The sequence below is a fragment of the Caloenas nicobarica genome, chromosome 2 (assembly GCF_036013445.1).
Source record: "Caloenas nicobarica isolate bCalNic1 chromosome 2, bCalNic1.hap1, whole genome shotgun sequence".
Taxonomy (NCBI): domain Eukaryota; kingdom Metazoa; phylum Chordata; class Aves; order Columbiformes; family Columbidae; genus Caloenas; species Caloenas nicobarica.
Window position 1 is genome coordinate 23611036 of NC_088246.1, and position 26395 is coordinate 23637430.

The 26395-nt window shown below is 38.3% G+C and overlaps 1 protein-coding gene across 6 annotated transcripts in view; it reads left to right on the plus strand.

Annotated features, from left to right (window-relative positions):
* ADAM22 (ADAM metallopeptidase domain 22) overlaps positions 1–26395 on the plus strand; it is a 134122-nt gene that overhangs the window by 10518 nt on the left and 97209 nt on the right. For all 6 annotated transcript variants that reach the window (XM_065629810.1, XM_065629811.1, XM_065629805.1 and 3 more), the window contains exon 3: positions 6637–6713. In XM_065629810.1, the coding sequence (XP_065485882.1) occupies positions 6637–6713 (77 nt within the window). The remainder of the gene's footprint in view (positions 1–6636; positions 6714–26395) is intronic.

Consider the following 26395-nt stretch of genomic DNA (forward strand, 5'->3'; position numbering starts at 1 on the left):
TGGATCTGCAGCAGTGACAACTGCGTAATATATTGCACTGTTTTGTGCTCAGAATTGCTTTTTCCTGGTGCTGTTCCCCGCATCCATATTTCTGGGGACCTCTTTTATTTTACTGTATTGAGTAAATTCAAACAGTCTCTGATTTCAAACCCACACATAATAAAAGTCTGGGTTTTTTAATTTTCTTCTTTTTTTTTTTTTTTTCCTCTTTACTATTGAGAGGAATAGTTACTGCCATTTTAGGGGTACAAGTAGTCCTTGCTTCTGGCTCTGATTTCATTGATACTGTGATGTTTATGTGGAGAAAAGCTATTTCAGGTCATGTTTACAACTTTCTCGAGATCTACATCTGCTGAGAGCTGGCAAAACCCCACCAAAGTGAGCTGGGCCATTGCACCGCACTCTGGCGGATGGTGTTTGACTCTCCCTCTGCCTCACCCTCATTTGGCATGGAGAACAGAAATGTGATCCAGGATTCAAAAATGAACATGGACCCCTTAAAATCTTTTCTTATTTCTATCTTTTCCTCAGAATAAATGACTTGTGTACTAAATGTACCCTAAAGAGGCAGCTGTAAAAGCCTTTTCATCAAACCATGATTCTATTCTGCAGTTTTTTCATTAAATAACTTTTTAAAAAAAATTTTCCCAAAAAAGCCCCATAGATACTTAGATTTATGCAATGGATAAAAAGAGAAAGCTTGCATAAAGAACGACAAATAATGATGATTAATATAGTAAATGAGTGCCCATGGATATTTTGAGAATGCTAGAGAAAGTAAAAAAGAGACTTTGCAGTTCTTTAATATGCTGTGATATGTGAATCCAGTTCAGTGTCACTGAACTTTTGATTAAAATTAGATATTTGCAAATGGCAATAGAGAGGGCCTGAGGAAATCATGTTGCATTTATATTTTATTGTGTATTTTAAAAAGAAGGTTCTTTGGCTTGGAAATATTTGTTTTTATTATTAGACCTAAGCTTATTTCTGAATTTTGTCTCTGAGCGAAATTTTTTTTCCCAGTACAAATAGAAAAGTAAGTTTTTGAACAAACTTCTTATTTTACATACAGTGACAATATACTGGATTTACTATTAATACAATTTACTCAGGATTTATTACAACATAACTGAGGCTGAAACCTCTCATTTTATAATGTGTACATGTGCTAATTAGCACTGTATTCCTATACTGTAGCATAAATTTATGTGTAATGATTATTTTCAAAATGACAGTTAAACTTATTTTTAGGTAAATCTACGTAAAATGTTTAGCATATTTTAACATTTAGCATGTTTAGCATTATTTAGCATTTAATTTCACTAATGTATGTATTTTGATTTCCCATGGACTTACCTTTGTCCTTAATAGACTTAAGGAACAATCATTTCATATACACTTAAAGGATTGCTAACAAGCTGAGGGTTCTATTCTACTATTAAATAGAGAGGGGAGGGAAATTACATTGATATTTAAAGGATGTATTATTTTATAAACATGACTGACTCCCAGAATGTCTGCTATAAAACGTCATTGTTCTTAAAAGCTCTGAAGCATAGCTTTTAAGTTATCTCTTGCTATAACATTCCGTATTATTTTCTCTCTTGATTCTCTTGATGCTTTTTTTCAAGTCTACAAATTTGATCAGAATCTTTTCATTAGAAGACCCAATGTTGTAAGTAGTAGTAAATATAAAATTATTTACATCACAGGTCAAGCTTATGAATAGGATTTTCCTGTCATTTTTTTAAGACATTCTTCTCTTTTGATAGAAATTGTTATCTCTTCCAGCAAAACTTACTAAAAAGCATCTAAGTGCTTTATGAAGGGTAGTTCAGAAGTAAGAAACATATTATGAGGAATTGCATGTTATATCATAATATATTTTTAATTATCTTTTTCCTTATTTTAATGAGGAAAAATATTAGTCATCATGTTACTATGCTGCTTTCAACACCCACCTAATCATACACAATGTGAGGAAAATTTCTAAAATATTTCCTTTCAAAATTCTTGTGAGTTTGATTATTCAAGAAAGTGCATAGCTTGTAAATATTTAGCTGGTAGTGAAAATATTTTACCTATTTGAAATGAAAATCTTCCAAACGTTACCTGCAGGCCAGTGGAATGAGGCTCAGCATTGATCTGCAGTGATACACGTTGGTTGTAGTTTCTGTATGTGCATTTCCTTTGCAGGTGCTCATTCTTCAGGACCAGTTTCTGAAGAAAGCCAATCCCCAGCAGGGGTACTGAAGGGACTGTAGCAGAAATCATCGTTATTCTGTTGTGTTTCTTTGCAATAATGAATAGTCATGGTTGGTACTGATTGCCCATCTTCTCTGTTACTGCAGTGATCCCTGAGGCATGGAGCAGGTGAATTAAAATAATTGGAATCACATCCCTCTTGGTTTGGCAGGAAGGTTTGCCTACCACTTTTGTTTTTATAGGATTCAAGCTTTCAATATTTGTTTTAGATACAATATCTTTGTGCTTAGTGATTTGAAGTAATCCTTTTCACTTCATTTATTTTTGATTCCTTCCAGACATTCACGGAGATGCTTAAACTTTACAGTCTTGGACAGAAGTTCTCTCTTGCATAGTTGTATTAGATGCATGGAATGCCTAGTATTTTCTATAGGGAGGCTTGCAGGCTAGTACACTTCATGTGCCACTAGAAATTGTGTCTGAAAGTACTGCAGCTAATTTCTGAGTTGTTATTGGTATTTTCCTTCTTCAGTTGCATGACATTAATATTTCAGAACATATTGTGTCGGAGGTACAGAACTGCACTCTTCCATTAAGTTGTTAGATTCTCCTTTCCTGGGTCTTGTTCATACTCTGCATTGAGTGCATCTCTCCTGGTCTCCAAGAACTGCCCTTCTGTGACTCAGTTGTCATCTGTCAATGTGTCATGCTTATGCCTGTTAAAAAAGCCTCAAATTTTCTGAGAAAGTTACTGAATGACATAATTGATTGTCTTGCTTCAGTGGTTTAGAGGAGCCTTTGCAGGTGTCTTTCTTTTTACTTCTGCTTGAATGAGGTGGTATAGATGGAATAAAAGTTCTTATTTCCTTTCTTTGGGTTCTTTTATTGACGTATCTCTATGAGTGTAAGCCTCCTTTGCAGCTGGCTGTTTTACCTATTCACTGAGCAGGCAGGTAGATGTGCTCAAAATAATGTAGAGCCAAGACTTCTTGAAATCCCTTTCTTTATTTTGTGGTTCTTAACTAGATATTCAGAAGAATTATTATCCTAAAAAATGTACTGGCTGGCAGTCTTAAGGTACAGTTTTTTGTTACGCTGAATGAGATCTGTTAGCTGTCATTGAAAGGGAAATCTGTCTTCCTCTTCATTCTCTTTTGCATGTCCCCTCCAGCTTCTTTCCATCGCATCTACTCATGGTGTGACTATATAGTTTATTTGGATCAGCTTATCTGTGTGACAGAAAACGGATCCACTCCAAGTAATGATTAATTTTCCGATGCTGGTCTGACTTTCTGGGTAGTCACACGAACTGACAAGGGAGAGCAGATGGAAACATGTGGCCAGGATGAAGCAGAACTGTCCATTTTTGGCAGCAGCCCATAGCACGCAGTGTTGCAGTGTTTTACAACTGCATATCAGGGTTAAAGGAAGGGCTGCAGTTTCTGGAAAGAACTGAGTTTGTCTGGCTATCCAAAACGTGCATCCTCATATCTCAGATATGCTTGATTGCACTTGAGCTTAAACTTAATGGTGAGCTTCCTGGGTTTGCACCACTTGTCTTGGGGGTGGTTACTTCTGTGTAATGTTTTTCATCTTCGTTTATTAATAGGCATTTTCTTCCTTAAATCCACATTAACAGCTTCTGTCACGGAATAACTGTGGTCCAGGGTCACCTCAGAAATACATTAGCCTTGTAATTGTTTATCTTAGAGACATGTTCAAGGGAGGAAATTTCCCAGACCAAATCGATATGATGCAATATACCTACCAGTTGAAAGAAAACCAAGCCAAAAAACCCTGGTCATTTTTGCTCATACAGTGAATGAGGTGAATACATTTTGATATACATTTCAGTATATGTACATTTAGAAATTTAACTTAGGCTTTTTATATTCTTCCTTACTGATGAATTCTCTTTTGGTACCAGCATATGGTCATATAGGAGGCTTAGTTATACTGCATACAGAGCTAAATGATGACATATGTAGCTATGTTGTTAACAAACAGAAATAATGAAGTGCTGTACAATGTTCTTTACATTTAATAATGTAATGATGAAAAGCAAACAGTGGGGCTGCCATTACTCCTTTGATCAGAAAGTGGTGGTAGCAGTGCAGGTAGGTAAATGAAGGTTAGTTAAGGTTAACGAATGTGTTGCAGTGGGAATGACAAAGCGAGCATGGCCCCTAGTACCTTCTGGGTTCTTGGCTGTCACATCCTCTTTATGAGAAGCAGCCTAAAAATTCGAATCTAGCAAGAGAAGAGAGATTTTTAAAATCATTCAAAGCAAACTGCTGCCTGAGGGTTGGAAGAGAAATGCAAATGCTAACATGATAATTTGTTGATGCTTGTTTTCGCTCTGTTTTGGATGTGATAGCTGCTGCAGGCCAGAAACAGCTAAATGGTGGTCCTAGGTGTGGGTGGCTATACATGCTATGGGTGTCAGTACATGCTGTGGGTGTCCATTGTTGCCTTGCAGGTACCAGCCGGCTGTGTCGTGGGTCATTTGGGGCAAGCTTGAATCCCTTAATTTCAAAAGGGATCAACATGGGTGATGTGAGGAAATTACTGCTTTTTTTTTTTTTTTTAAGGCTTTATTGGATAGAAAGTAGGATTTTAATATTGATGGTAATTTGTCATGGAAATCATTTACCCAGATAAGGTAAAATACGTGTTAATATTCAGTTAGTTGGTCAAAGATTATACATTTGTTCAAAAGAGATGCTCTTTAATCATCCAGAAATTACAAGAACCACTTAGTGAAGACTCATGGCCTGTTTTATAGAGCAGGTTATATAGTAATGGTGATAGCTGAAAGGATATCTGATTCTGAACTGAATCTATTGAGTGGCCTTCTAATAAGCTTTGCTGTTAATACTGCATCCTTCTAAAGAGTAATTTAAATATCTGGAATTTCTCATCATGCAATTTTGCATGCACAGTCACTGCAGTGACACAGCTGGGCATTTTTATAGAGAACACTCAACCTGACCATCCTGTAATAAGAGAAGCTGTCTTGACTGTTTTTTTTTTAAGGAATCAACTGTTTGTAAATATTTGTTAATGGTTAGGGTTTATTTATTTATTTATTAATAGTAATGCTTATATATATAGACAAAAAAGGAGAGAAACCATTCCATTTGTAGGGCAACTCAGAAAAGCAATAAACAAGAGTCATGATTCCCTCAACTTCTCATTTCTTTGTTCCTGTTCTTTTCCAGGGAAACTGGTGTTTCCAGCTCTTCTGGATTTAATGCCTATTGAAAGCCTGCCAGTAGTTTTAGAGAGAGTGAATTTGATGATTCACATTATCCCATCCTCTCCTGAGTTTCCCAGAGTTTTCAATAAATCATTTGTTACAGTTGTACTATCCTGTATTGTATTTATTTAGAATAGTGTAGTTTAGAGTTGTAAGTGGTTCTTCAGTGTTTCTTTTTAGATTCCTCTGTCTACATGCTTCAAATCTTAATGTGCAGATTTCAATGGAAAGAAAATAAGAACAAAGTTGAAACTCCTCCAAAATGTCTGAAAGTAGCTTTTCTTATTAATTAGCTAAATGACATGGCTGTTCCGTTTCTTGGGAGTTTTCAGGTCTAGAAACAACTGTTGCTTTTCCATGGGATAGCTGAATACTTTCTTCCCCTACAGCTAGAATAAATGTTCTTTTTCTGGCATGTAATGAGTTGTAAAGTATTCCCATATTTATTCTCTATAGGACTGAATGAAAGCAATTAATTCAGGGAAAACATATGGCAAAGAGAGAAAGAAAGAGATGTTATTCTGGCACCTTCTTTTTTTTGGTTTTAGTGACTACTCAGGGGGTTGGAGTTTTGGGAGCCTTTTGGAGGAGATGGGTTACAGAGTGGAAAGTCAGAGATTTACAGAAAATGCAACTAATTAGATTTTAGCTCATTGCTATTGCCTCATTGCATGGACTTAAACAAGAGTCTGTCTGTCTGAACAGTTTATTTCAGGTAACGTCAGTGAGATTTGTGAGTGTACCCTGGTCTGACCAAACCAGTAACATCTCAGCTGTTCTCCACCAGCCCATGTCCAGAGTCAGATTAAGGAATGAAGAATACAGTAGCAAGGGGAAGGCTTCCCCTTTCCTCTGCTCAGGGTTTTGCCCAGGATGGAAGTTCAAAGAGAAGAGCCATTTCCTACAGTGTGGATGGGTTAAGATGGGGGTTACTAAGGCAGAGCCTCCCAGTCACAGGTTGTGTTGTTGAGAATTCTCGAATAAGCCCCGTAGATTCAGAGAACAGGTATCTTTTATTCATTATCATAGACTGCTTTGTCTGTTTCAATGCAATTTTATTTGGTTAATGACATATTGTTACTTAGTAAGTATGTTTACTTTCTGCATTCACAAACTTGTATGATAGGCTTTGTTGTGGCTGAATACTAATTCCAGTCTTTTCAATGTTGCAGTCTACCCACATTGCTCGAGCCAGCTTCCAGGTTGATGCTTTTGGATCATCTTTCATCCTAGATGTCACGCTAAACCAGTAAGTAATGACTGGATCTTATTTTATGTTTGTTCAAGACCCAGTGCCAGTGAAACGTCATTTTTCAGTGGAGGTTTTAGAGGCTGTATTATAGCACAAATGCTATTTCTAGGTATTGAGTTCATCTGTAGCAGTATATTTTAAGTTCTTTTGTTATTTTCTCAAGTACCATTGTAGGCTTTCATATTCTTATTGTTACTACATAGTAGCTATTGCAGTGTAACTAACATTTTAGTGTTATAATTTCATTTGCCATCTTTCAGTTTACCATAAAGGCAAATTACTATACTCATGCAGAGCCTCCCTGGATATTAAAAGATGGAGTTGCTGAAAACTAGTAGCCGTTAGCATTTTAATAACTGAGTGTGAAGTACTGGAGATACAGCAATTGCACTACAGCTAATCCTCAAAAAAGAATGAGATGGATAGTTGGGAATGAAGTTTCTCTGGATGTGTTGACAGTCTTTTGGGAACAGAAAAACATTATAAGGTAGTAGCACACTGTGAACTTCAGCCGACAAGGGAAGATTGAACAATAGTTATCTTAAAGTGAAATATGGTATATGCTTTAAGTAATGAGTTTTTGAAGTAGCCTTTTTGCACAGCTGTTTTTAAATAGTTTTTTGCTTTTCTTCTCTGAAGTGAAAAGAGAGTAAATAATATAGCAAATAAAAATGCTTTGTTAAGTAATTCAGCTCCTAATAATTGAGCATGATGTTGCTCGGTCCAGAGTGAGAGCTTGTGCTCCATTGCTACATGTTTTCCTGCTATAAAGATGAATCATTCAGATTGCAGTGGGAGCCACTCAAATTTCAGTTTTTTTCTCTTGTAAACACATTTTAAACAGTGGCAGTTTCTTCATATGCACTGACATGAGTTAAAAACCACATGTGAATCCTGCTGGTTACAGATGGCAGAGACGCTGTTGGAAGGAGAGCAAGAGAGGCTGGTTTAGAGCTATGATTTTATAACAAATGCATTTTAAAAGAATTCTACAGGAAGAATTTCCTGCTGAAGAGCACTAAGTCCACAACATTGAGATGTTTGTTGGAAATAATAGTTTTGTATACATATTTATACCTTACTGAGAGTAGGCTGCTGAAACCTGTTTTTGTTTTGGTGGGCGGATTAATGGTGTAGTCACAGTTTCTGAAAGGTCAAGATTTACCTTGCAGTGTGAATTTCAGGTCATCTTAATAAAAGTAAATGCATTTACTAATGGTATATGAAAATACAAGTTAAGGATGTGATAATTACGAACGGCAACAGTTCTCTGTAGGTGGACTTTTTGTGCACATGTATATATGCACATAAACACACACAAACACATAGATTTAAAATTTGGTTTGAGCTGGATCCTATTTTTATGTCATTCTTTTGTTGTCTTTAATGATATTACACCAGTATTTGTATGGGTTACACTGTCAAAATGTGTCCTTATTGTTCTTAATAGAGTCAGAATCCAACTTAAATATGAACTTTTCCTAAGGAGCTATGCTTTCTATAATGTGATAAAAGTCCTATCACAAATTGTGCAAAAACAACAAGGCTGCAAGGAAATTAAGATGTTTGGCTTCTATCATGATATTTAAATCAACATTTCATCTGCTTCTGAAATAGCATTTACAGATCACCAAATAAAAAAGAGGTCACGTACATTTAAAATGTATTCTTAATTGTTATTCCTGTGAACAAATATCTTCTGTTCATAAGGCGCTCTATATTTTTCTTCTCTTGCAATTCTTACTCTCCATAGTATATTCTGTAAGTATTTTCTGAGGGTCCTGAGAGAAAAGCACTAATTTTTTTAGGAGTGGATTGCAAATTTGGCCTATAGTAGCTGAAAGTAACTGAAAAGTAGTTGAATACTTGAAAGGAGCAAGATTCAAGATTTTAGTTTTTCTCTGGAAAAAGTATCAGCTCACTATTTATAACTGAACTTCTGTTAATATCAAAAGCATGCTGAAGCAGGCCTCTGTGGTAAAATTATCTTTTATGAATAATATACATTTTAGGAATGTTAAAGGAAGTACGGGGGGCAGAGAGGGGAAAAAAATGATTTAAAATACATAGGTTGTCAGAAAGGACTCTCCCTGACTTAGTCAGTCTTTTTTCTTGCAGTCTGCCTATTTAAAGGTTGGTGTGTATGACTCGTACATCTGAGTATATCTGAGCGTCATCTCTAGTTACAATGCCAGTGATGAACATTCACAGAGAAAGTTTTCATTCTTCTTTATGGTTCCCCAATTTATGGAGAAAAAAAAATAAATTAAAATTATAGTAGCAAACAGAGTGCTTTAAAAAATTAGAAACTAAAATATACCCCTGCTCCCTAATGTCTGTCTGCAAAGAGATTTTCATCATTTGCTGCTTTCTTTGTAGGCATTATTTTCTCTATCTTCTTCAAACCCATCTTTTTATCTGACGATCAGTTTCTCTGTTTCCTCTGCTGCGTTTACCTGTGCTTTGTTATACATCCCTCTGTTAGGTACCCTTTCTTATTTTGTATTCGGTTATGTTTGTATATTTTCCATCTCTGTTCTTAGTCACTTCTCTGAAGAAGACACGTTTCTTTCTCTTCATTTTCCACCAGGAATGGTTGTCCCCTCTGCCATTGTCTTAGATACCACCCAACTTTATTGTTTTTCTTGCAGCCTTTTTCTTGACTACTTTTTGAACACTGACAGTTGAGGCTGGCAGACATGTTTATAGTCTCCTGTTTGTGTCTCTTCTATTGCCTGATACGCTCTGTTTTATCTCTTCACCAAGGGAGATGCTACTATTGAACCTGGGTGTTAGTTGAAGCAACTTTCCTTTCCTGGTCCCCTCCCCTGCCACCTCTCACAACAGTGGCCTGTCCCCAAAGGCTCATCTGCAGTGAAACAAGCTGGGAAGATACAGGAGGTGGGCAGGGAAATTAAAAACCAGAGCTTACGCTTACATTTCAGACATGAGGAAAACTGAGGCCCAGGGTGGGATGTTCTGCCAGTTCTGGATGCAAGTGAGAGCAAGGAAAAATAATTTTCCAGCTGGCATGTCCATGTGGCAGTTTAATTTAACATTGAAATCTGCTTGCTTGCTTCTTGCTCATTTTGGATCTCAACCAGTTTTGAATGTGATGTTCACATTAAATGCAGATGTGAGGTACGCTGAAACATTGCCTTGAATGGTAATTTAAAAAAAAGCGAATATAGTTACAATGTATTTTTTCCAGTGGTAGTATTTTAGTATTTCTCCACCATGTTTTTTCTCTTGTGTTTTTGGTTTTTTTTTCCCCCCTGAGTTGCCACAGTGTCTCTACAAGAAGCTTTTTTTAAAAGATACAATGTTTCTTATTTATTTATTTATTTTTAACACGTTCAGCTGGCTGAAGTATTTACAACGGAGCTTTCGGATCGAATCAGCTGTGTTTTTAAAAGGTTCAGCCCCTTGGGCAAAGGTTAGGGATACAGTGGCTGCATCGGTGTGTTTATGAATCCCTTGCTTCAGCGTCCTTATGTGTTCAGAACTGCATCCGGTGGGAGCTGTTTTCTGTGGCCATTTTCATTAATGCCGCCTTCAGCATTAGCAAAGCTGGGGCCCAGCTGCTGCCCCGTGCAGGCAGGTGCTGCTCACGGCCTCCCCCCCTTCAGTGAGTGTCCACCTCTGGCCACCAGCCCACAGCTGTGCAATAGTTGCATAGCAATCAAGTGTGCTTATTTGGTTTTTTTAAATTCCTTCCACTTGAAGTTTTTAATACTGTGGTAGCATCTGTGGCTCAGCAAATGGCTGTTTCTTTTTCCATGCAGAATATTTCTTCTTACATGTGGCCACACAACCGTTTACACTCTCATCTTGTGTTGTGATTACACGATTAGACAGCAGAGCTCATCAGGAAATGGGGCATGTTTCTGAGGGCCTCTTTGAGCCTCTTTTGGTCTTGTGGACCATGTGTATCTGTCCGAGGAGACCTGGGCCAGGGCATACCCCACCTGCTTGTGAATTAGCAGAGACGTAATGGCAGAATGGGCCATAGCAAGCTGTGATCATAGGGTCGGACTGGGAAAGGGCACACTGCAAGTTTGTTAATCAGAAAAACTACAGTATTTGTATGTCCAGTATTGTCTGGAGTGTGGACAGGCCCTGGCACAGGGTGACCACCCCACTTTCCATTTTTAGTAACCATGATGGGCAAGAAAGATGATCATGGTCCTTCCTTGCTGCATCATCATCCTTCATACAAGGGCTCTGGTGTCTCCTGTCACGCAGAAGAGCAGAGGGTGTTCCTAGAGCCTGAGTCTGAGTTGTGGTCACTTATGAGATGCACTGTACACACCAGTTGCTCTGCCAAGGGAACTCATGGCCTTCAGAAGGGTCCCTGGAGCATCTGACCACCTGTGTGTGCTCCAGCTCCTTGTGCTATGTGATAGATAAACTCCCTTGACACAGACAGAGTCTATGCTCAAGAGGAGTTTATTGTAGTAGAGTTAAGCAAAGCAGCGCTGGGTGCGTGGGGAATCTGCGTTCCACCTACACGCACACCTGACAAAGCTTATAGTGGTCATTATATACCCCTACTTTGTGATTACAATTCTCTATTTTTGCGAATCATCCCACCTACTAATACATATTCATACTAATAGATACGCATGCTCTGTCTTGGTATTAGGGTCTTCTCTCCCCGTCTGGTGGTCGTCAGGATGAAGGCTCTCCTCTTCCTCAGTTTGTCCTTTATCTGAACTCGGGGGTCCTTGTAGAAAAAAATCACTGTCGTTCTGGCTTTTGCTGACGTTTCTATTATCTCCCCCATTTGGTCATCTTCTTGTTCTTCGGTCCACGACTTATCTGTTCCTCTTCCTGTGTTTCGGTACATCTGGTTTCCTCAAAGAGACTCAGAACATCCTTATCAATGCCATGGCTCATCAACATGAGCCATATGCTAGCAACAGGAATCACTAGGTCACTCTGACATTTACTACATGCTACAACAAGGAGAAGAGCCCTCCCCAGTCATGGCATTTTTTATAAGAGGGAACACATCTGTAGCGTGAGATCCTTTGGTTTGTGGTCATGAGGAAATGCACTAAAGACTCATGAACATAACTAAGGATTTCAAGCTTACATTCAGCACTTCAGGACTGTTCTATCCTTCCAAGTGACACTCAGTCACTAGGATGGAGCATAATCACCACCCACTTCCTCTTATTACAACACAAATTTTATTCCTGTGGCTAGTGGAAAATAATCTGTAGAGAAGTAGTAGGCTGGGCAAGACATGTCCAGAAGCCCTATCCTCTTTAGGAAGCCCATGCATCTGTTCCCATCGAGCGCCTGACTGTGTCCTGGAGGAGTACTAGCAGTGTATAAATCAATGGTTGTGATGATCAACGATGTTCAGAAGACTGGAAGATCTCAAATAAGACAATTTTTATAAACTCTGTAATCACTCTGTTTTCTATGTGGAAAATAAACGCCCTTTTCTCTTAGTTTATCGAAAGGTAGGCAAAACCAGAAGCTTCTTTGGAAAATATTGATAGGTATTTTGTATATTTCAGTCTTAATTTAAATCGTTTCTGGTTAGTGATACTGGAAGGTTCCTGGCATTCCAGGAATTAATTATTTTGTTTTGCCACTGAGTGGTGTTTGCAGTTGCTGCTGGGAAGGATACAGACATTCCTCATGCCTTGTGGGGAATGTTTGTTAGGAATGTCTTTTAACTAGAGTTTTGTAAACTGTACAGAATCAGATCATAAACTTCATCAAGAAATCCTGAAAACAGAAGCAAAATAAAAGGCAGCTTGACAGACAAGTGCCAACTTTTTCATGAGACAAACTGCTGAAACCTTGCCTGTAATTTCTCTTGGCAAATGGTCTCCAACACTAATATCAATGTGTCATGTAAGCTGTAAATGAAAAACATATTCCTAAATTTGCTCTAAATCACAAACATTTGGCTGCGTGGAATTCAAAAGGATTAGCTTCCTGACTTTGTTTAAAAAATGCAGTTACACCGTTTCTGACTATTATAATGTCAGGTCGGTCTTTCTCCCGCGTTGCGCTGTGAGTCTCGCGCTGCTCCTGGTCACCCGCAGGGCAGGTGTGTGGCTGAGGACCTCCATGTGACGTGACGTGATGCGACCTGCTGGATTGTGCTGACGGGTGCAAGAGGACCTGTCTGCCGTTCCTGCTGCAAAAGTACTCCGTGCTTTATTATCTCCATTACTTGTGTAATGACTCCCGGTATCTGTTTGGATAACTGGATGGGGTAAGTGATGGTCAGATTAAGCCTGAGGAGGAGCAGCTCTTCCTTTAAGCTGTTTTGGATCTCCCAAAAGTCCAACTCAATCCCTTATTAGTTATTTTAATGAATGCCTTGGCTGCACACAGTCCCAATTGTTCTCATTAGCAGCTGGAATTTATTGGGATCGAGGGAATTCAAGCCCTGTTCACTTTTCTTACTCATGCCCTGTGCATGCAGGCTGAAGAGCCCCACTTGGGTACAATCACATTTTTGTAATTGATTCTTACTTAAAATAATGCCTTTCTTCTTGTACCATATGAGAGTGCTCTGAAAATTTAATTGTAATATTTAGTACCGATTTACAGGTAGCATGATATAGACTGTGTTCAGGTCTCCTGAATGAGGTACTGAATTATGTTCTGCACTATTTTAAAATTATTTTTTAAGTGATATTTATCATGTGTTCTGTCATCAGAACCCCAGCTGACCCAATAGAAGCCCATTTTGCAAAGTCATTCTTTCCCCCTCCCAGTCTGTGATGGAAAAATGAGTATGGTCATAATTGTAAACCAGACTTAATAAACACATTTTCCCTGATATTGCTGCTTAATTTCAGAGGTTGGTTTTGTTCTCTGGGAGGCACCTCTGTTTGTGTTAGCATGCTTTGCTAACACCTATTTTGTCCAAATGGCTTATAGGTTTTTTTATCTTTAATGAAAAATGTCAGTTCTACAGACATCTCTGCCAACTAATTCTGTTTGGGCTAAAAGACAAAAAGGTAAGAAATACAAGCATTCAAAGTTTTACTGGTGTATCACTGTGCATATCCTGAGCCTAGGGAGAATGCCTGGGATTATGCAGTTTGACCTGTGTAGCATCATCACTAGGGATTTCTGCCTTTTGAAGTATGGGAATGAAGAATTTGTCAACACAGAAATTGTTTAAATAGTTAATTACCCTCACTGACAAAAGTTTGAACATTAGTTTTAGACTGAAAAAGCCCTGTGTAGCATTGAGTTTTCCTCCCAACTTGGTATGTGTAGCATATCAGCCTTCTTTTTGTTATAAAATAAGTTGAGCTCCTAGATCTTTGATAAAATGGCATCTTTTAAGTCCTTTAATAATTTCTGTGCCTTTTCACCAACCTCCTCAGTTTAGCAGTATACTTACTAAATTGTAGGCTTAGTACTGCCTTTTGTCAGTGTGATGTATAAATGTAGCACAACTTAACCATTTCTAATTGAGATACCTCTTTACGTAGTTTCCAAGATGCTCCCAAGTTGTTTTTTCTTTTTCTTCCTTTAATTTTTCATTTATTTTTAAAAAACCTTCCTTCTTCCAAGCTCAGAACTGACTATTTAGTAAAGATGAACTCTGTTTTTTGATCTTATTACATCATCGCTGTTACTATTATTGAATTTTTAATCCTGTACAAGAAAAATATCAGGTGACTTTGACAAGAAAAATTTTCCGTAAACCTATGCTGGTTATCAGTAAGTTTATTGTGTTCCTTTAATTTGTTTTGTATAATATTCTGTTATACTTGAGACTTCTTTTGGAAAGGGTAAATTGCTTTTGATAACTCCATTACATTTTATTTTTAATATTATAATTTAGTTTTAGGTTAACAAATTTCTGTTATTGTTAGTCCTTTATTATCGTCAATTGATTTTTTGTTGATTTAGTACCAGCTACAGGCAAAGGCTGTTGAAATGAACGGAAGTTTGCTACTGACTTTGGTTGGATGGGGATGTGGAAAGTTTAAGTGATGTCTGTGAAGCACTTGCAGGTGCTTAATTGGCATTCTGGATAAAATTAGTACAAAAATGTGTAATTTGTTTCATTCATGTAACATTTCCAAGTGTGTCACTGTAAGGTAGTTCCAGTCACCTGTGGGAGAATTCCCCTGATGTTTCTGAAACACCACTTAAAGCTTGATGTTTTGTGATTTCTAGGAAAAAAAGCATTTGAAAACATTTATATGTGTATACAAAATCTGTGCGTGCCCTCATAAGATAATTTCCTAGCCCATTAAAAAAAGTTTTCTGAAAAGTTCAATCCTTTGTTTTCCTCTCAAGGGGTATGATAAAGAATATTTTACTGCTTTTAGGTAATTGCTTTCATTGGAAGCAATATTTGTTGGTTTATAGTACAGTAATTAAAACATATGGGATTATCAGTACTGAGTAAATTGCCTTTTCATGGTCTGAATTTTTTTGACACAAAAATAATTATAGAAAATGTATTACTGTGTATTTGTGTGTGTAGGAAGAAAATAATTAATTATTCTGGAGAGCTATTATCATTCTATTACTATAATGTTTTTCTTTCTTGATGATATTCCTTAGATTACCGAATCACTTAAGAGCTATATATCTTATGCAGACATATACAGAGTTGTCTCATATGTACAGATCAATCATGTGCTATATTTAGCATCCTCTTTAAAGTAAAATGGCTTAAACTATGGAAAGAATCAAATTGCTTAACATGTTTCAGTGCCTATGAATTTATCTTCAAAGTTCCGAGTGTCTCTAAGTGGCAGTAACTTTAACAATCCATCAAAAATGACTTTAAAAGAAAAAATAATTGTATTTTTGATTTAGCCTTTACAAAGTGACTGTGCTAGTCAAAGTGCAATTTCTGGATTTACCGTTAAAATGGGATTATATCCTCATATGCTCACATTCGTTTGGGCACCAGAGGTTTTACTTCACTGTCTGGATCGTATATACATTGCTGTCACTTCTGTAAATAGCACAAAACAAACCGTTGACCTTTCCTACTATTTCTATATTTGGTTATGGTTTAGCAGCTAGAACAGGATTTGTATTTACAAAAGCAAGCAACAGCCATACAAGTTGGTCTAATAAAAGCGATTATCTTTTACTTTTTGTCACTTAGATTCTCAGACAGCTGTGGTTACAACACTACTATTGTCCTATGAATTGTTACATATAAATACTAGTCAGAGTAAGACATATGAAGAGGATAGTAAACAAGAAGATGCATGTTTTCTGTGCTGTCATTTGCAGTGCATCTCCTCCAGGAGCCAGCAGCCTTCCTGCTGATACAGTTCCCCTCATATGCCGCTCCCTGTGTTGTCCAGCTGCTCTGCCCTGTTTTTTACTTTCTCCTTGAGAACTCCTTTGGCATTATGACCTTCTGTATGTGTGCATTAAAAATAGCACTTGGAGAAACAAAGGAAGTGCTGCGGGCCTTTTAGCTTGGGGCTCAAATCCTTTCCTCAGCTAAGCAGTGAAATTGATTGGAATCCCCTTTTCCAGACAAGGAGCTGAGTAATGCATGGAGCTAGAATGAAGATATGGAGAACGAAAATAGTAGAAATTATTAGGCTTTCCATGGGGAACTGGAGGGCCTAATGGATGGCTGAATAACCATCAGCATACAAACTCACAGCCTTTTAAAATTACTTAAGATCTTTACATGAGGAATAGGGTGTTCAACCCTCTTCTGCTCAGGATAGTGGTTCTACATCAGAAATCTGGTTTTAGTCCAGAGACTGAATCAACAGGCAGTATTAAAACAATATGTTGTTAACATATGGAACATCTTACCCGGCAAATAACAGCGTTAGACCTGGGCACACAAACTCTGTTGCATCCAAGCAATGGACTTGTTTGCTTTCTTTGCAGTATCTATTACAGAGACAAGGTGCTACCTATGAAGCCTACAGCCATTTGTTCCTGTGGTTGTTTGAGATGTATGTAGCATTTTTTAATGAGTGTTGCCGCTAAGATTCAAGACGGGTGTGCTCACATTCCCTCATTCAGTGTCTGGAAAGTGGCTTCTTTCAACAGACGTTCTGTACAGTGTGTAGCCTTTAATGTAATAGTTTTCATTTGTTTGGGGCCTGCTAATGGGTAAAACCCCATTTAGAGACAGTGTGTCAGTTACTGGAGAGAGTTAGTTTCCTTGAGGAAAACCACACACAAAACAAATTCTGCACTTCTGTTTGAAATGCTTCACACACGTTGCTGTGATTCTCCTCCTGGCCTTATCAGCATAAGAATTGCACCCAGCGTAATGACCCCCCTCTGTGGGGAGACTTCTTTCCTCTTCCAAAACATATGCAGAAATAAGGTTGCCAAATCCTGGAGCACCAATTAGCAAATGCACATCTGGTAGGAAACTACTGATCCTGCCCGTGACCCACTTTCCCTTTTGTCAGGGATGCTGTGACCAAAGAAGTCAGAGGTGCCGCCCACCCGCTGGGGTTTGTGTCCCATCCTGCTGGTACCACAGCACCCTGCGGCACCCTGGGCTGAGTTGGGCTCATTGCCTTTTGTCAGAGGTGTCCCCCACGGAGGATCCTTCTGAATTGTAGACAGGCATGTTGAAAGATTTTTGATAGACAAGTATCCTACTGGTGAACCTTCCACTTCTTGCATATAACCCAAAGACACCCTTATTCTGTTAACGTACCGTAGGTCAGGGTTGGCTTGGCTGTAACCTGATCCTCTCTCAGTTCAGACAGCTGGGATCTTTTTGATACTTTCCAGGCCTTTGGACTTCACAATCTGTGATTCAGTGTTACTGTGATGCTTCTGTAGTGCCCCACCTAATTTTCTGGTTTTGTTTGTTTGTTTTTTTCCAATTAGATGACAATCACATTTTCCTTTTAAATGATCTTCTGATTTGAACAGAACTCAATATATCTCTAAAATTCTTCAAATACCTAATTGCTTCATATTTAGTTTTAGTTCTTCATTGTCCAAGTTCCATTATGAAATAGTAGTAGATGAATCAAGCAATGAAAGGTACCTTATTTACACTGTTCATCAAATAGGGCATTAAAATCTGTGTTTTATGGAAATACGGAGCTATTTACATTGCATGAATATATTAAGAAGTTGTTTAATGAAATGTACCATCAGATAAACCTAACAGAATCATTGAGCCATGTTTTGTTGTACATTATTGAGAATAACTCTTTTTTTAAAAAAAAATTCCCTTTATGTTTCAAGTGTTTTAACCAAGAAGTAGGAATCTGTTTGCATTACCATAAAATACAAATTAATTCATGCAGGCCAGAAAATACCTCTTTACTAATTGACTGAAGGACTGGTTGTATGATAATAGTTCTATTTCTTTAAAAAAATAAATGACAAAACTATGTTAGAGAGTATTTATCATGTGTCCTCATTCTGTTCCATTTACTTTATTTCTACCATCCCAAAGGAAATAAAATACTGTCATTTGGTGTGATACACAGTGAGATGAAGGAGAAGAATCATCTTGTACTTTTGTTAAAGATGACCTACAAAGAGATGTTTCGTCTAAATCGGGCTTCTACCCTTTTTGAGATGTAAAAGATCAATTGAAAAAAAAATTGTTGTTCTTGGTCTTTCATTCCTCCTTTCCCCAAAGAAATAAACCCACCTAAAATCCAGGTTTTTAATAACCAAATTTCTTTTTATTCACCTTTTTTTACCTCATATCTGATCTCCTTGTTCTTCCTGAAGAATCTATTGGGACGGGTATAAATGTACAGGAAGAGTTACAGATGCACAGGATGTACTCATCCCCTAAAGTAAAACCCCTCCTGACAGCATATTGAAGATTGGCCTAAATATGAACCATGTGAGATTTGCTTCAGAAGGACAATATGAAAGCATTCATGTCCAAAGGGTATTACAGATTTTAAGCCCCTGGTTACGTTATCAAATATACCATAGTGACAGTTCTGAGACTCTAAATCATTGTAGTACTTATTGTACTTAATATGTCATTTTAAAAGAAAAAAAAAACAACAGCCTGTCTTTTTGGAGATTGTCAGTTTTTGGTATCTTTTGGCTCTGCCTACACTGGCCAGCCAAAAAAGCACATCTTAAAGATTTTCCCTCTGCAGAGCAGCTCAGTTAGAGCCAAATTGTGCCTTTTCTCACTGTAAATGTGGTACTCTTTGTGGCACCCATTTAACCTTCCTTTCACAGAGACAGCCTTGGCGGCAACAGTGAAATTATAATTGTCTCTCTGCTTATTATTGCTCTTATAATGAATCACACTTTCCATCTGGTTTGTCAAATTTTGTTAATAGTCAATAAAGTTATGGTGAGAGAAAAGGAGAAAACATGAGCTTGACATAATGTTTCTGTAATGGAGTTACGCATGTTTTCAGAGCAAAAAAAGTAAGGAAGTTCAGATATATCTCCACTTCCTAAAGGGACAGCTATTTCTAAGTATCAGTGAAGGGGCAAAAAGCCTTTTGTTATGTTGCCATGTGTTTTAGCATCACCTCTGTTTTTACTTAGTTATAAGAAGCAAAGGAGTTCTCCCAATGACTTTAGAGACAACGATCCATCCAAAGGTGTTGGATTTTCAATGCATTTCTGCCTATGTCAAATAGCGAATTTGATTACAGAGGGAACTTCCTAGGAATTAGCCAAGGAATTAATTTGGTTTATTGTACTTTAGTAAGTTGCTCCTCAGTAAGTGGAAATCACAAAATGTGAAGCTGCAAAGAAACAGCAACATCAAGCTGAATATGATACTGTAAAGAAGCTGCCAAGTCTAGCTAAAGAGATTAATACAAATGCATTTTTAGTGTTAAACGATGGCTGGAGCTTTTTATGTATGTCCAGCCTTTGCTTTGGTACAAAGTTATAGGGTTTCTTTTGTCTTTCTCTTTTTGCAAGAATTGTTAAATCTTATGTTACAATGTATCTTCTGGGTGAGCTTGCTGATCTTTAGCCTGTACTTATCCCTAATCATTCTTTCGTCTTCATTTCTTTTTTGGTGTAAGAGGATGTACTTCTCTTTAGTGTTTTGCCAGAACATCACTGCTAATGGATTTCTGGTGTGCTAGAAATTTTACAGTAGGCACAGATATAATAATGTTCTGATGGCCTGCAAGTATGCGATGTGTTGCCACTTGAATTAGGCAGCTATGCTGTACTCATGCTTTGCCTGTCTCCTTAGATAGACTGTGGGAATTAAAAAAATGCAATTCGTCACTTCTTATTTAATATGTTTATTTTCCATATTTGGTGGTATGACTGGAATAATTTTGCAGCTGGGAATCTGAAAGAGTAGGAGCTGATACCAATGAATTTCTGCCATTCCCTCGATGACCAGGTTCTCGCATATGTTATTATGGATATTGAGCTGTGCAAGTCATTTGAGTTCACCTTCATTTTAGTCCTGTTCCATCTGGACAGCAGAAACGAGGCACTTGAGACCCAAACATACAGATTTGCTGGCTGATGCCATTTCTTCCCTTCCCATCAAAGTCTGATTTAGGTTAGCCTGGTAGGGTCTTAACCACATTTGAACGTAGACCTTCAGATAGTGAGTGTCGGATTTCTCATGGTTAGTTGCTTCTTGTCACTAATAATTCCTGCTTCATTTATCTCACACATTCACAGTAGGTAGGTCTGCATTTAAGACTTCAAGTAATTCTTGGATGGCTCCTCTTCCTAATAGCAGCACAGAAAAAACTGCTATTTACAATAGAATTGTCTAGACATTGTCTGGGTGGGCAGACAACAGAGCAATGTAGGTAATGCAAATTCTGGGCTTGGCTTCTCATGTGAGAGATGTACTTGAACACCTACTTAGCCCCTAGCAGGATTCTTTTAAATTTCCTGCTTTCCATTTCTGTCCCATCCTCCACCGCAAATGAACAGATTGAACAAGAGGCACTTCGACACGTTAGAGGAGTGAGACCTTTACTACTTCTATTTCTTTTGCAAATAAATTCTAAAGGGTGGTTGCTTTTTTTGGAACCAAATATTGTGCTTTAATTTTTGTTTCAGTTCTTACACCTTGATAATCATGCAGATAATTCCCGGGAGCAACCAACATTTCTCGTGAAATGAACATAAGAAAAACAAGGCAATTGCTGCTTGGTCCTTGCAAAGCATGTTATAATAAATGATGTGGCTTTAACTAAATTGGTTTAGGACACTATGACTGAGATTATTTTTTTTGTGTTCTCTCTCCATCTCTTTCTGTCATGGAGAAATTAAAGCAGCAACATGCTGACACTTTACTGTGCCAGCAGGAGTAAGAAAAGTGTTCAAGCTGCCCTTCAATGAGAAAAAAATGCAGACATTTTCAATGTTTTCAGTATATTGAAAGCAGCCTTATAGTGTTTTCAGAATCATCTGCAGGTCACTGTAAATCACTGTGGACATAATTCCTTCACCCCATGTTGCTGATAACCAAGTTCCTTCCTGCTCACACTGGGAGAAGGGAGACCACCATGGTGTTAACTAATTAACAGTGAAGGACTCAGGGGAATGACTGGGGAATGAGCAAGTAATAAGTTGTTCTCTGTACTGTTGGCCCACTAGTCCTTCAGTATTTCTAGGCAGAGCCTTGCTTGTGAATTCAGACAGCTTAAAGATGTATTAATACTCTTGTGTTGTGTCAGCCGTGTCACCTCAGCAGAAAATGGAGAAGATGCTAATGGAACTGCACACAGGCTATGGCAAACTAAATTATGCTCCTGCACTTGGACAACTGCTGCCTTTCAGTTCAGCTTTATCCAAACCTAATATCTAGTTTTCAGTTATGCATTTCATACTTACCCTATTTAGATTTGTGTATAGCATAAAATAAATGTTATATGTCAAATTTTGCCCTTGGATGAACATGAGTGGTTCTGGTTGACTTCAACAGGAGCTGCAGGCAAATATCCTAAAAAAAGAACTTGGCCTTGGATCTAAAATCCCTTTTGCTGCATCCTATATTCCAGGAATGTGTATCTCCTTGTTTTCAAAGTACAGCAGTTACCAGCATTGTTAGCAAGTCTCTTTCAGTTGTCCTTGGAAGGCCAAGCAGAAGGAGCTAAATGCTATATGGGAGTAAGAGGCCAATGTTTGAGCACCTTTCAGATCCCAGACCCTGAGATCAGCTGCCGCCTGCCCAAAGGATTTAGGATTTTCTAAGTGTGTGTGGACAATTAACACCCTAACCAGAGCAGAATGATCTTAAACACCAGACATCTGTAGAAACTGCTATAGATATGCTTACTGGGATAGTATAAGTGTTTTGGATGATTTTTAAACTGCATTTTTATGCCTTGTTAATGTATTGTAACTATGTAGTCACATTTTCCCTGGGGTTTGTGACTGTAGCTAAAAACCTCGGCTATGGGTTACTGTTGTTACTTAAGGGAAGAGGCAGAATACTGAGATGGGGGAGGCACCTTTCAGCTGTCAGCAGTGGAGTTGTTAGAGGAGCTTATCAGAAATCAAGAATCCTTTCCCCTCCTCTTAGACCATATGGCAACCAAAGTCTTCCATTTCACTACAAAGGAGCCATGAGACAAAGGAATTTAAATTGCTAGTCAAAGGGTAGCCCAGAGGAGAGAATAATCAATACACAGAGAAGCCACCTGGAGAAGCTAAAAGGCTGAAGCTGCATTAGACATTTCCTGACAGGTACTGATAATAATTTTATGCTGTTGTGAACGGGTAAAGCAGGATTGCCTGCTTTCTGGTAAACTGGGAACACTGCGGTCAGTAAACTGAAGCTGGAGTAAGAAATGTTTCTGTGTCTCTACAAGTTTCCCAATGTAATGGGAAGGAGAATTCCCAGTACCTGATGTAGGGCTTAGACCAAATTTGCCACCTGAGCTGGGGACCCAGAGGAGTTTGCTGCAAAATTTGCCTTTCAGGCATGATGGCTGTTTAGTATGTATAGCAGATCAAAAGCTTTCCAAAAGTGCAGTCTTTAAAGCATGGTTATGGGATGTGAGAAACCTGATTTGAGGTTTCTTCTGAAATCAGCCTAAGAAGGGATTGTTAAAACAGGTCTGCTAGCTGCCTTGTTTCCATAGGCATCTGTTCTTGTGTAAGAGTTGATACTGGGTGGATGCTGAACTGAGACAGAGAAATGCTTCTGTAATCCGTGGCAGCTGTTTGGCGATAAGGCTGGCGTCAATGTCAGTCTAAAGACCAACAAGGATTTGCTGGTATAGTAACTAAGAAAGGAGGGTGTGAACAGGTAAACTCCTGTTTATGAATTGCTGTCTTGTTCTTTCTTTCATTTTCCTTAGAGATGCTTTGGATGTGTTGAAATAATTGTTATTATTCAAACTGTGATCCTGTTCAGTAAGTTGTAGATAAATGGTCATATTGCCGGTTTGTATAATCAATGAGATTAATTTAATATAATACCAGGGTTAATTTTAGTGGTGTGCATGAATGCAACAGTTTGTACTTTTATTGACCCCTGGTATAATTATCAATGAGATGTTAATGATTGTCTCAGGACAACTTGTCTGTTAACAAGTGTTTCCAAATACGGTTTGTTTTTCTGTTAAGGGTCCATAGAAGCCCCTTCTCTTTAAGGCAAGACTGAGTGGTCCTGTTCAGTCCCCTTTGCATGAAGGTAGTTTACTCCCTTAGTACAAATTTAATGTCTTCAGAGTTTTCTTTTTTAACTACAAAAATTTTTTTTATATGCTTTAAAAAATTTAAGACAAAAAATATTTTAAACACAAAATTTAGATATGAAAAAACAGCATTAAAATTATGCTGACACCCCAAAGCATCTAGCTAACCATACAGTAAGAAACCAGGAGAGTTATAACCACTTTTGAAAAATGTAATCTTTTTTTTTCAGCCAGTGCCCAGTTCTGAATGAACAGGATAATTTTCAGCCAATTCTTCCCTTGTCCTTTAGAGGAAGTTTGGTTGCCAAAATATCACACAACTTTTGATCTCTTTCAGCATCAGTGCACTTGTGCTACAGAGGAGGCAGCTGATGCTGCTGTGTTGATATTGTCCTCTTCCTTCTCACACTGGTGTTGCTAGATCTCAGAAAGCTTAGAAAAATAGTTGTTTGCTATTTTCTGTCCTTGCTGTAGCTTGGTGCAAGCACTTAACCTGTCGCCACTGTTGCTTCTTCCGTTGCATCTGTTGTATCCCTATATTGCTCCCATTGATTGAATTTTTCATTATTCAATCTAATATTTTTGTTTGTTTGAGAGAGAGAATACATTCTTGTTGCTTTTCTGGTATCTCTCTGAGCCTGGTTGTTTGCTGTTAACCCAGACACTGTTTTCTGCTTGTCAAACAGTCATGTGCAGCCCTTTGAACAGTATAGCTGGAGAAGCTTTATGTCTCTGTATTTTTCAGATACACTGTCTTTGTGATAGACTTTTTTTTGGCTCCATGATACTGAGTGTGGTGGGTCTCTGGGATTAGAGACTTTTCAACTTTAGGGAGAATACTCAATGCAGGAAAGTATGCCTTTTACTCAAAGGTTCCCCTTTGAACTCTTCCAGTGTTAGTACTGCAATTACTTGGCATGACATCAAGAGCAACCTGACATTGCTCTGCAGTCTCACAAGTGATTTTTTTCAGCAGTACTCCTCCTCTTCCTTCCCTAGGGACTTTGCCTGTCTTCTTAGCTTCTGTGCTGCATTGTCTCTTCTCATATACGGTTGGTTTTGCCTGTGACATCAGACCTGGGACGTTTGTGTCCTTCAACTTCTTCATGGCACATTAATTTCAAATTACATTTGCACTGGGGAAGAATGAACTGTCTCCATGCTGGAGACACAGGGATCTAAGTAACCAACAGGATTTTTTGTCTTGCCTTAAAACTTTACCGAAAGTTTTATTGTGGTTCTCCTAATTTGTAAATTTGCCTCTTTTCCTTTTATTTTTGATGTATTATTCCTTTTCCTCGCATTAACTCGCAGAGCTACTCCTCCAGCCACATCTCTTCTCTCTCAGTGACTTTTTCCTTTGCTTTTTTCTTCCCATTTAAAGTATTTTTTCTTCCACCATTTACCAGTGTGATTAATGAATTTGCTTTTAATCATTGTTTTGGAGTGTTTTTGTACATGTATTTACAATGTTGTCTTAGTGTGTTTTATAGGATTGTTTTCTCTATCTTCTCTAAACAAGAATAATATTGTTTCTTAGCTCTTAGAACTATGCAGCTTTTAATGCTGTTGTTTTGAGTGTCTCCACTGCAGAGATTGATATTGGTGGTACCTTCCTTCACCAACTCCAAATCAGTTTGCAGGTACCAAGTGGTATCTGCTGCACTACAGGGTTATTGCACTCCGTATGGATATTAGTCCTAGAATCATAGAACCATTTCAGCTGGAAGAGACCCTCAGGATCATTGAGTCCAACCATATCCTAACCAAACTCTGGCACTAAACCATGTCCCTAAGAACCTTGTCTTGTACCATTCCACTAAAATACTGCAGATTATATTTCTATATTCAAAAAGTGGAGGTTTCAAGGTGACCATATAGCTATATTTATACACAAACATTGCTTTTCTATTCTCCTGTGTCCTTAGTCACTGTTAAGTTTAGAAGCCCTGTGGCGTTTTCACTGCATGCTCTTGCACTGACTTCTGCTGCCTCCCGCGACTTGGAGGGTGCTTCTATACCAAAGGGTGCCTCCCTAGCAAGGGGTCACTTGTATAACAAATTGCCTGTCACTTCAGGGGGACAGTCTCCATACTTGCAAGCTGGTGTAAGGAAAGGACTCCAGAACTCTCCTCAGGGCATAAGCATCATTATCTTAGCAGCAGCCCCAGTGCTCTAATCCTTACCACCCTCTCTTGAATTGTCCCAGGGTCTTCGTCAGGAGCTTGGTGTTGAAGATGGGTGTTTCTTCCCCAGCAGCCCTGGGTCCATTTTGAGTTATTTTTATATGTTTTCAGACTGTTTGAACACTTCTGTTAGTAATCCGCGGATTTAATTATACAGTGATTGCTTTGTTTTGTTATGCCTTTACCATGTAGGGTATTGCCTATGCAGGTTCTACCTATTACTGTAAACCCGAGAGAAGGACTACCTATCCCATCTTGATTTTTGAGGTATGTGGGCAACCTGCTACAATTGTAAACAGGGTAGCCTCTGCTGCCCTTGCCCCTGATTTTTTTGTCCTTTCTTCCTTGGGAGTAAGCATTCACAGACACCATTTAATATAGTGTCTAAAACTAGTACGTAGCTAAAGCCCAGAAAAAATGTTTTGGACTAAAATTAACATATGTATGCATGAGTTAGTTTCTTTTGCAGTGTGAAACAGTCTTCTCGTTCTGATGTGTACATAGTTTTTACATGATGATGACTGCTCTTTCTTTGTTGTGGAGCTCAGCGCTGCTACTTTCATAAACAGAAAACTAAGTACTTCCAGGCCTGTCTTCTTCTGGACTTCAATTTACAGATGAAATAAAGAGTCAGGATCATTGCTCATTTTAGATTGGCCTCAGTTACATCTAATTCCTTCCTGATGCCCCAGGATGTTCATGTTCTGGTCCCATATATCTTTCTTCGTGCCTGAGAAAGGCTTGGTGCTCACTACAGGTAATTGTGGACTGTACATTTAGCGTATGTGAGAGCTTCCTCAGTGTTTGAGCTGCCTTGGTGCCCACCTACCCTGCATGTCTGGTGGGCAATTGCAGTTGAAGGAAGAGGAAAGGTGATCCAGCAGCTCAAACACCCCTGGGTCTGGGAAGT